Here is a 12,104-nt window from a genome sequence, read left to right as displayed (position 1 = left end):
TGTACAGAATAAACCCAGAAACCCAGAAAACAGCACCTCAGTAGTTTTTTTTTGTGGTTTATGCTTTTTTTTTTTTTTTTTTTTAAAACTCATTTACTGCCATCTCCTGGTACTTAGAAGGTAATAGTATTTATGCCATTTAACAGTAGCTATGACCCCTGTTCAATACGACTGGAATGCTGGAATGTCAAAATCTTCCCAGAAAGATTTTCAAAATGTTGCTGTACTTTTTACATTGCTGTCTTTTATTCTGGAAATAGAGAATATTGTACCCCAGGCACAAAGTGGTAAAAGGCTCATGTAGCTTACCTTTGTCTGGAAGCAGCAGTAAAGTTGTGTTAAATATGGATGTTTCCGTGCTAATGCCAGAATCCTCTTCTCTGTCATTGTACAGTCTACATCGTCATCTTGTAGTATGACATCTTTCTTCAAGACCTTCACTGCATATACTTCATCTTTCCCTTTCAGCTCAGCTAACATTACCTAAACCAAACAGAAATTCTTCTTACATATGAACAACAGATTCCATAAATGCAGGCTTAGCGTGAGTTTGATTGCACGAAAATATAAAGACAGTTATGAATGAAGTTTTGTGTTGATGAAATGATTGTTATTTTAGAAAGATATACCTCTGGTACTCTATAAACTTGAAACAGGTGGTATCTATTTTGTTTGTTAATGAACGCAGAAGATGAAACATTTTTATCCCCTCATTCAAATAGCTCAATGAGTCCCTACTAGTGAGATCTCAAAAGTTATGAATGAAGTTTTGTGTTGATGAAATGATTGTAATTTTAGAAAGATATACCTCTGGTACTCTTTAAACTTGAAACAGGTGGTGTATCTATTTTGTTTGTTAAAGAACACAGAAGATAAAACGTTTTTATCCCCTCATTCAAATATCTCAATGAGTCCCTACTAGTGAAATCTCAAAAAATAAGAAAAGGAAGGAAGTTTATATAGAACAGGAATTTATTTCCAACTTTTATCTCCCACTTTTGGTAGAGAGATTGCTATGTGATGAACTTAGTAAACAATCCCACAGACGATTCTGGTGGCTTTAAAGTTGTTGATTTTAACTGGTACTATTGTTTAAGGCTCAAGTCCTCTACTCTGGTAAGGCCAGTTCTGGCTTGGAGCCAGGGTAATCTTTAGAGAAAGGATTAGAAAACAGGGAGACAATAGAGCTGCATCAGCCACGTTTCCCTGCATCTGCAGTTCCAGTATATCAAGGAAGGAAGAGTGGACTTGTGAAACAAGATTCACATTTCAGTGCTCCCCTTTGATTCCATGGTGCACAGCACTGTGAAAAGAAAACCTACAAGCCCTGTAAACAGAGCAACGCCTCACAAACAGAGCAATGCCCCTTCCACCCTCATCAATTCCCTAGTGTGGGAAGGTATCTGGGGAGTCACATCTCTGCTGCTGTGTTACTTTGGGCAGTGCCTAAGCCTCTTGGAGTCATCCTATCTGAGTGGAAATGCTTGAGTTCTGCTTCCTCCAGTACTGGACACACCCACTGAGGAAAAAAAAACATGCACACAAACTGTTTTTGTGAAATAAGTAAACTTGAACTGGGTGCTACCTAGAAAGGGAATGAACTCAGAACTCCCCAGCATTATTACTGGGATGATTTTTCCTGCTTGACCACAGCTAATTATAATGTTGAGCAGTAAGTGTGTAACTCAAGGTACGTCTTCATTACCAATATCCTGAAATAATGAAACATGGACATTTTGTTTCAAAGGGCTTGACCCTAGTTAACCAAGTGAGCTAAAGCACACAATATGCTAGCTGATGTGAAGGCTGATATTCCTGACCCATGGGGTAAAAGCTGCCAATGGGTAAAAGGAAAGCACTAAGGTGGAAGCACTTTCTGAATGTTACTATGAGGAAGTTCAAAGCAGTACAGTCACAAAACTCCTGTACATCACTAAAATAAAACCCTGAAAGCTACTCACCTTGCCAAAGCTGCCTTTCCCTAATACTTTGATGAAGTTGAACTCTTCAAGGCCTATTCGCTTGGTCTGGGCCTGCTTGACCTCCCCATTTTCACCATTCTCCCCAGGTTTGTTAAGCTGGTTGTCTGTTGACGTTGTAGCTGTTGCTCTGTGTTCCTCTCCCCGATTGTCAAATGATAATGCTTTCCTAATGTTGTTTTCCAGCTCTTTGATTTCTGTGGAAACGTGAGAAAAAAGTATTTGTTCTAAACAACCATCAGAAAACCAGCCTGTGTTAATCTGTATCAGATTTGGGAAGGGACACTCATCATCCTCAAATGCTGCGTAGAGCATTCTGTGACTAAGAACGCACATTTAGCAAACTCTTTCCCCACCTTACTGTAATCAGCCAAACCCCTGCTCTAACAGGAAGGGTGTCATTTTAAAATGAACCTAAGAGAATGACATATCCCAAACTTGAAAGATAAGTCAGAATAGTAGTTGTTTCAGTGATTTTTGGGTGTTCCTGTACCACAGAGAAGTACTTTGTTTCGAATGCCAGTATCTTCCTGCAGCATTTACTCATCTTCCTGCTTAAGTATTTCACAGTTGTATCTTTGAAAGTTCAAAGCATAGTTGGGTGTTCAAGTCCTTGAAGTCAACATGAATGGAGCATCTTACTCAGCTCCAGCTGTTATCACATGCCTGCCAATAAAGTATTTGGCTACTTCCTAGAGCTGCTTCAAGCAGTGATTGTGTAGATCTGCTAAATGGTTAGGAAGGTTTCTCAGTGTTAAATACAGTGATTTCGGGTGAATAATGGCCCACAGGGTCTGCCTCAGGCTCTTGCACAGTACTGCCTCATGGCCTTGGAAGGAACAACTTTATTGGACAGCCACAACTGTGAAATTCCAGAGGGAATGTAGGCAAATCCTTTATTTTTATTTTAATCTAAACATCAGCTATTTAAAAAAATATTTAACTGAAATACTGTCTGTGAAGCAAGAAGTTGACAAATTTAAATCAGTTCTGGACTCAGAGTTTTACAGTACTTATTACAATGGAGCTTTGGAACTGTCTTTCCTAGAAACAAGTCCAAGAAATTTCTCAGCTGTAAATGATTTCCAAAGGATTTAATACAAAGTATCCATCTTCCTATGTTTTAAAGTAAAGATTTTTCATTCAACAGTCCATACATCTGATGCTACATAAGACACCTTCCAGACTTCTGATTTTTAAAACCAAAATCAGATCAGGTTCAAAAAGTGCTTCTGACATATGTTCTGTCAATCAGGTTGCTCATTTCAATGAAAACAGGTCGTATCACTAAAGATTAAGATATTTGTCTCCAAATCCATGCAGGAAAAAAATCACTGAAAGGAAACATGGGTTTACAAAGACTCCAGAGCTGACACAGACAGGTTAGCACAGCCTAGCTGCATGGAGGATTTCATTACCACAAATGTTTGACATGGAAAGGAGGCAATACATAAAGGTATAAAAGGTTTTGCTGTTCCTAATTTCAAGTGCATTACTTTCTGGTGTTAAGAAACCACTGATTTGGTTCCACAGAGACTGAGGCAGATAGCTTTTTTCCTCCTCCTAAAGAAGAAAAATATGTGACAATCCATATCAGTTAAGAAATAAAAAGAGATGTTCAACCTTGATCACATGGAGAAGTTGGTGCTGACTTTGACCTATCTTCTTCTGATGATGCGCTTCCAGGCACTGGCTGTTGAGTCTCTGCACCTGCAATTAGCTAAGAACAATTCCAAAAGGGGTACTCAGCTATGAGATCCTCCCATGCCAAGAGGAAGTTGAACAACATTAATTCAGAAGCAGAAGTATGAAGTGCAGATCTCCTAACCCCTATAGATTCTCACTGGCAGGACCACAACCACACAGTAGATGGCATCACATCAAATGGAGACCATAACATAAGCAGAGGAAGAATCAGAAACTTAAAGCAAAATAGGTTCTTGAACTAAATGTAACAAACATATCCAGCAAGTGGAAAAGTTCTGAATAGTGACCACGAGGCTGTGTAGAAATCTCTCTGGTAACTACATTTAACTACAGCAAGTATCACAAAGCACTGCAAACTCACTCATGCAGTAACATGTCAATGTCTTTCCCAGGAGTCACAGATCAGTTAATGTACTCCTGAGTTTTCTACGTTGCTGTAACACTTTTAAACAGTGTACGTGGGATCCAAGTGTGCAATAATCAGGGGAATAAACAGAACTAAATGGCAATGTTTTAAGAAATTATGTTAAGAATTGCCTGTTTCTGTAAGTGAGCTCAGTGGGTCTGTTGCACAATCATACACATAAAAAGTGTGGCCAAATTCTGATCCAGGATACATATCAATCCAGAAGAACTCGATTCTTTGGATGTACTTGGGGTGACCTGTGTTTTTTATTTCTAGAACAGCCTAGCTCCTCCTATAATAGTGATGATAACTCTGGAGTTGTCATCTCACCAACAGCTCCTCTTCATGAGAATCAGCACATTGCTCAATTATCAGCATTTACAATGTGATGGAGTAGTCCTGTGTCTCAATCAATCAACTATCCAATGCCAATTCTGAGCCAAAGACACATTTATGTTTTTAGGAACTGCTGTGTCAGATTCTTTCTTTCTGTCAAATCTCCTTTCTCAAAATTATAAAGGAGAAATCCTTCCAGGCTCTTTATAGGCTCCAGGTTTGCAAAGCTGTAGCAGGTTAAAATAAATTTCACACCACAATTCAGAATAGATGATCTGTACTTTTAATTCAAAACCCAAAGTCTTAGTTCTGTACTGACTTAAAAAATTCTTTGCAAGTGAGTTGGACTGAACCCTAGCTAGTAAAGTTACAACACAGGCATACTTATCTCATACTTTATGTGACTCTACATTGCAAAATTACCTTTTTCCTCCTCTGCCCACTATTAGTGATCTTATCTGGAGTGACTCCAAGATCTGCAAGAACTTTAGCTATGCCTCTAGCATCCACTCCACAGTTTGGTGCCACATTTGTTTCACAGCGTCGATGTACATTCATCTTGCAAACTGCAATGAAATGTGAAGGGATAGAGCAAATTAAATACTACCTTGGTATGCATTTGTCTTATTTAAATCACACTTTACTGGACCTACCAGTAACTTTTTCAAATAAATATAATTTCAGTAGAAAAATACTTATCTGGATTTGCAGTGATGCATCAATGCTAATATAAAATTATTAACTTATCATTCTTTTGTTATGATAATGCAGAACAGTGTTTTTAGCACATTACCCAGAACAGACACAGGAACAAAAGAAAATACCTAATGATCCTGTTAATACTAAGAAATCTAAAGAAAAGTTCTTCAGAGCTTGGATTTTAGCAGTCCACTGTCATACTGAGAGCACAACTTTAATTCCTCATAGTTTCGTACTCTTATTTTACTCAAGTAATCTAACTCCTTATGTAGGCAGGCATAAAACCAACAGTGTTATAAGTTTTTAATAAAAGTCTTTGGCATCACTAGACACTCTCTTTCTATAGATGACAATCCATTTATAAGAGTTTTCTCTTAAACATCATCTCCTGAACTTAGCTTACTAGTAAAAGGGAAAAAAAGCAAGGTTACATTGCTTCCAGGTTACATGGTAAAGGGGCACAGCTCTGTTAAAAATAGCATAGTGTGGATTTGTTAGTGGCACATAGATTTTTATCTTATGTCTTCACTACCCTCTAGTGGAGAAAAGCATAAAGCAAGCAAAACTGCAAATGTAATTAAACACCAGATTAAAAACCAATTGCTCAAATTCCTCACTTCATTACCTCTTAAAGAAAAAGAAAAAAATTACTTACTGTATTTTCAAAGCTGCACCTCATTATATTGCTCATCAACAATGCTTCCACTATATAAGCCCTAAAGAAACAAATGATACTTGCCTCTGAGGCAGTAACCACGTACATCAGAAAGCAGGTGTCTTTCCTTTTCAAATATGTTTCAGCTCACAAGAACAGCAAAAAGAAACTGCTACACATGGTGTTTTCAAGTGCACGTATATTCGGTGACAAAGCTTGGTGGCAATGGAAGTGTTTGACCTAGGATCCAAAACACTGGACACTGAGGAACTAAACTGCTTGAAATAAAAGCAAGCAGGAAAATTCTGTGCATTCCAACTTCATGAACTGTTGTAAAACAAAGCACAGGAATAAGCAGTGACCCAGCAGAAGAAGATTAAACTTCTGGAATACACTTTCCATGGTATTAATAACCATACTGGGCGAGCAAGTATATCTCTGAAGAAGGAAGCATTAGTTCAGCACTTGTTAAGAAAGAAAACAAAGCACAGAGAAAATGACATTTCCAGATCAGGTGAGTTCTAGATTTCATGCAGACAACACTGAATTTTTATAGGCACTAATTTTATGAACATACAGCAAACAACACAGGCTCCCTGAACTATTGTATCTATGCATCTGCTACAGAAAACACATTTATGTGAGAAATAACATTATTTTCCACAGTTCAGAGCAAATAAACCACTATGGTACTTAAGAGAGAATATGGAAGTGAACATATATTTTTACATAATATATTCACAGATTAAGTGGAGGGATAGTATAGCTCTGATTAAAAATCAAAGAGAGAAAAAAAGTGTCAGGTTTAATTTAAAAAGCTTCTCTGAACATATCTCCACCATAATTAAGATAGCATTTGAACAAAATCTTCAACAGTAGTAAAGTAACAGTATTTATAGTCTAACATTCTGTCACCGCTCGCTAGCTAGTCACAAGGGTAGGCTTGAACTTCACAACACTCTCACGATATCACTGCCATGAGAGAAATGTCTTCTCTCCCTTGCTGCTCAGCAATTTGTGATATGAAGCATTTGGTCTGACCTCCACCCATAGTTATGTGTCATCTTAAATACTGCAAAGGCCATATTTCCTAGACTGCATGTTTATATTGTATGTGACTCCAGGTTTCTGCAGTTGAGAAGTGTACGTAATTTTTCTATTTATAAAGATAGACCTACCCATACATAAAGGTGTAACAAAATAAAAATGCTTCTAATTTCATTAGGTACTACTTTTTAAGAACCTGGCAATGTTCATGACTTCATTCCCATCAACTCACTATTGGAGGTATTTTCTTTAGTATTTCCAAACTATTATTTTCCTTTCCAAGTGTTTGTACTGTTTTCTCCTCCATTTAGAATGTGTGGATCTCCTTGAAACATGGGATATGGAACCAGTAATTTCTGTTAGTCAGCTAAAATGCCATGAGTGCACTTTCCAGCAGTAACATCATCTACAGTTACTGTACAGAGTTCACAGTCCTTCACCTGCAGGAGATAAGGAATCCTTTGTTTTCCAGAACACAGGGGCAGGACTGGCTCTGTCTAGCCTTGCCAATACACAATACTAATTTTTGAAGATGGCATTAAAGGAAAAGTAGCTGGAATAATGATGTTTAAAAAATTTAACAACCAACCATCACTGCAAAACTGAAAACACAAGAGGCATAGAAGCTGAAGGGATGTAAATTCTCATGCTTCTAAATTTCTGTCAACTCCTGATTTCTGGTGTGGAAATAAAGCTATGCAGCAGTGAGTGCAAAACATGTTTCTGCACCTCTGTCCTCTGCATCTGGTGTTGCAGACAGTGTAAAGGGCCATTTTCTAACCATAATGCCCATCCTTACAGCAGTCTGCTATTTACTTCCTATTCATTTTTGTACATGCTGGAAGAGACAGAATAACCTGAAGCCTTTCCAAGTTTACTAGTCACTCAAGAAGGAAACTAAAAGCTCTGAGGTGGTAATCCTTACCTTTGCATTGTAAACCTTGTCTCAAAAGACCCCAGAGCAATGAACCACAGTGGTCACAGAAGGTGGGCACTTTGTAATTGTGAATGCTGAACTTGTGAGGCATATTGACACTGAAACGCTGGGATCCCACTTGCTGAAAAAGGAAAGCACAGCATATTTTATTCTAATTAATTTCTTCATAATCAGTGTAGACCAAGGCCCTGTTATGTTTTGAAACCACACAGAACTCAAACAAGATGAAATAGATCTGCGCTCAGATGATGCTTTGCATTAGATATACACAAGCTCCAGAGTTCTTCTCACTGTTTGGGGAAAAGAGGGAGAAGGGCTGCTGTTGTCCAGGAGATAAAGTCTGCTTCCTAGTGCTTCTGGGAACAAATACATAGCTATCAGGAAAGATCTCTTCATGTGCAAGTGCAAGGAAGTCACTCCCAATTGTTATAGAAGCAGGAGACCAAACTAAACCAGATCTAAGAAAGAGAAATACATCATGAGCCCTTTACCTTTTCATATCCCACTCTTCTTCAGATTATGAAAATGACAATGATAAATTGTTGTATTCAGGGCTGCCAAGGTATGATTACTTATTAGTTAAAGGATGTCATTGGTAAGTTTTCATAGCACTCACTGCGTAACAGGAGATTTATTTCCATGTTTTTTTTTCCCTTTCCTATTACTGCTGGCTTTTCTCCAGTGATCTAGTACCCCTTCTAAACAATGAGAGCATTATATCAGCAAACATGCAAGTCTCCACCAGCCTGGAGCCTGGGAATATAAATTTATGCAAGGTTTTTTTATCTTCCTGTGAGTACTATGCAAAAACAGCACTAGCAAGTCACAGTCCTTTATTACAACCCTATGCAAGTGATAGAGTTTCACATGTACCATACTGGTTGTGAACCAGAGATCAAAGTATGTTTCTAGTATGAAAAACTGTAGTGAATTGCACAGGAAAAATGAGCTCAGTTACTGTCTCTGTCAAATTCATATAAAAGTTAAAAGAGTGGCTTAAAACGATCATTACATAGAACTCTAATTTGTAATTAAAAACTAGGCTTTTTCAAGCACATATAGTTTTTTTAATAATTAAATCTGAGAAATGTACTTTTTCTGTGTGGCCAAGGAACTGGGATCACCCAGACTACCTCACCTAAGCCTAGGGTGAAATATAGCCCTTGCTATTGCACAAAATAGAACACGACAGTGAGCATTCTCTACTTTTCTGTTAAAATACAAACAAAAAAAGTTCTGTATAAGATAAAACATTCACTGGTTACAGCTGAGGGCTACAACTATGTACAAAAAAAACCCTGTAAACCCCACTCCCTCCTTCAACTGTCCCCTACCAACCCAGCCATAACAGGATGTACCAAATATGCCTAACATAAAGCACGTATTATGTTAATTCCATTAATATATAAAAGCTGGCTGGAGGTGGGGAGTAATTGTGCTGGAAAACCTGCTAGCCATGCAGCATCTTGTGCTACCTCTACCATCTTGTACAATATCCATGGGCCTTCTTCAATATACAACTGGTTTTTGTCCTACATTCTGACAGTTCTGATGTAGTCTTTGTTGAGGTGAGACTGTGCAAGCAAATTCTGGGCAGTTTTTTATGTTGATGTAAGATATTTAAGCATACTGCCTAGCCTATCAGCTGCTAATGACTCAGACACTCAAAATGCAGTTAAGGGATAAAGGGTCCCAGCCTGCTTCTTTTGAAATAAAATGACAAAACTCTTATTAACTCAGAAATGAAGAATGTTAAAAATTAAAAGGAGTGGAAAGGGCTCACTGAGACTACTTTAAGCATTCAGATGTTATAAAAAGTTTACTGAATAGAAATAAACTGCTGTATAATAATTCCCATATAAACAAAACTGTTATGGTAATCTGTCATTCCAAAATAAATGCTACATCACATTACAACCAGAAGGGCACAAAGAAGTCTGTAGCATTTATTGATTAAACAGAGGAGATGACACTATGAGCAGATGAAAGACGGAGTTTTATCTAGAAAATTTATTTTATAAACATTTACCTCATCGTGAGTTTCCTGTTTTTTTAAGCCAGCACACTTCGTTATTATAAGTTCATGGCATCTCTTGTGGACTACACAAGTGCAAACTATAAACAAAAAACAGATAAAAGAATGAGTTTTCATGAAAATTGATTTGAAAGCAAGAGACTCATCTCAGAAGACTAGAAATACTGGGATTGAAAGGCTGCCATTGACTGGTGTCTTGTTGAGTCCTATGAGTAAGTCTGGCCTACAAAGGCAGAAGACAATAGACTTTGAAGAGACCAAAGAATTTTAAGAGTACTAAAAGCTATCTGCCAAAAATCTCAATATTTAAACCTACAAATTACCTTCTGAAATATTAACCACAATTTTTTTCAATCTTTAGGTATTTGATTTCTTTATCTGATAAAGTCCATGATATCCAGATTATATGAGAGACAATGGCAAAAACAATTTGTGTCTGAAGAGCTTCCAGAGGAAAAGAGACATAGAGATAACTCATTGTAAAAGTCAAAGAACAGAAAAAAACAAAGTCGAACATTCTTTCTGTAACACTTTATCATAAACTGGTAACAGTAAAAGGTTTCAGGAGGCAAAAATGCTTTGTTGATATTCATATTGCTTACTTAATCAATGAATAACTTCTGCAGATACGACAGGTAAGATTAAAAATTACAAGGTCTATCACACTGTAGGATTCAAGGTCATTAAGTAAAGAAAAATCCTTCAGAGTGAAACAATGAATTTCATTTTCTTCTAGCTTTGGTTGTTGTAAGGAAAAAAACCAGAACTAAAGGAATCTCTGCTCCTCTGCTGTATGTTAATACAGTAATTCTTACAGCATGTAAACCCATGATTTGCATTTATTTATTTACAGTGAGATTTCATCAAGTCTTTTGTAACTGAAAAATCATCAATAACTTGGTTACTTCTACTTGTCAGACAAGAATTCAGTAGAAAAACATCATCCCAAGAAGTGACTGCGTACAAAATTAAGAGTACAAGAAAGAGAGTTGGAAAATGGAGTTGAAAATGAAGCATATCTGCAGTCTTTGCTATAAGCTTCTCTAATGATGACCTCTATAATTATCTCATCTATTTAATTGTAGTCTTTGCAATTACCTGGCATTTTTAAACAAAGAATCTTAAGCAGAACACAGAATTCACTATTTTAAAATGCAAGAAGTGAAAAATGAAGCAAACATCCACAGATACACCCTCCCCAGCTGAATGTACATCAAGAGATGTGTAGGATATGCTATTCAGTAACGTTAACTGTGCCCCTACTTCATATGTGATGCCTAAACCCAATAGTTTTGAAAAATCTTAGTATGACTTGCTGCAAAAATTGTATCTTTGTTGAGACAAACTTATTCTGATCATCTTGTGCTAAATTCTTGGTTCTCTACATATACAATGCCTGACAAAAACATCTTACTAGTTATATATCGTAACATAAGACATCTATTCAACCTGTCCCCCTGTAGATTTTCTCTTACCTTGACACTGGTATCCCTGTTTTCCTATTACACCCCTGAAAATAAAACATTGTTTTAGAAAATGAAGAATATATATTTTAAAAAATTAAAAACATTTTTCCCTCTCATTATTGGGCATGCACTAGTTTAAAAGAATAGTTTCTTACAACCAATAATCTGATATCTGCATGCCTAGATGAAGACCAGTTCAAAGTAGGAACCACATTTCAGCCACTAAGAGGTAACAGGTAGGATGACAGAGTCATGAAAGAGTCAGAAGCAAAGACATATTTACTATAATAAAATAGGGTACATAGGGAAGCCACAAGCTCCTAAAACAGTAAAGAAGCAGACCTGTAAACAGACAGATGATTGCATTTGCCAGTAGGGCTGCTTGAAATCATCTCAGCTAATGCAAAGCCTAACCTGCAGTCATTTCTGAGAGGAATGTAGTTGAATTAATGTACAACTCCCATTGTTTCACATTAAGAAACACTGATTCAGTACACACTCTTAAGAAATATTAATTATGGATCATGTCAGATCTTAGGTGTGTTAAGATGCAAATCAGTATCTCTAGGTAACTTTGGAAAACATCAAGAGTTGCTGGAAAAAAAAAACCAACTGTGTCCACTGCTTTTCCATATCTGAAAATTGTGAGTAGCCAAAATGTATGTAAACCATTTCTAAACAGTAGTTGTAGACATGTATCGTAATGGTAAAGACCCTGTACCACTGAGCTCCCAAACTCCTGGATTGTTAGAAGTCTAGTTCTAGGTAGACAGCCTGAAGTCTAAATTCTAGGTTTTTAAATTCTAAATTTATCAGACATAAACTGGAACACAGGAA

At 37.0% G+C, this 12,104-nt stretch overlaps 1 protein-coding gene across 1 annotated transcript; it reads right to left on the bottom strand.

The window, feature by feature from the left end:
- Window positions 1–309: 309 nt before the first annotated feature.
- Window positions 310–11,312, bottom strand: LOC103780449 (protein kinase C epsilon type-like; the record flags this gene model as incomplete). Its single annotated transcript, XM_008948126.1, has 7 exons — window positions 11,277–11,312; window positions 9,796–9,881; window positions 7,755–7,887; window positions 4,852–4,994; window positions 3,603–3,699; window positions 1,962–2,176; window positions 310–483 (listed from the first exon to the last, which is right to left on the bottom strand). Coding segments are annotated over exons 3-7 (732 nt in total), but the record flags the coding sequence as incomplete, so codon positions are not given.
- Window positions 11,313–12,104: the final 792 nt, after the last annotated feature.

The sequence above is a fragment of the Merops nubicus genome, unplaced genomic scaffold, assembly GCF_000691845.1.
Source record: "Merops nubicus isolate BGI_N331 unplaced genomic scaffold, ASM69184v1 scaffold12179, whole genome shotgun sequence".
Lineage (NCBI taxonomy): Eukaryota > Metazoa > Chordata > Aves > Coraciiformes > Meropidae > Merops > Merops nubicus.
Note: the sequence above shows the minus strand (reverse complement) of the source record. Positions and strands in the feature narration are given on the sequence as shown.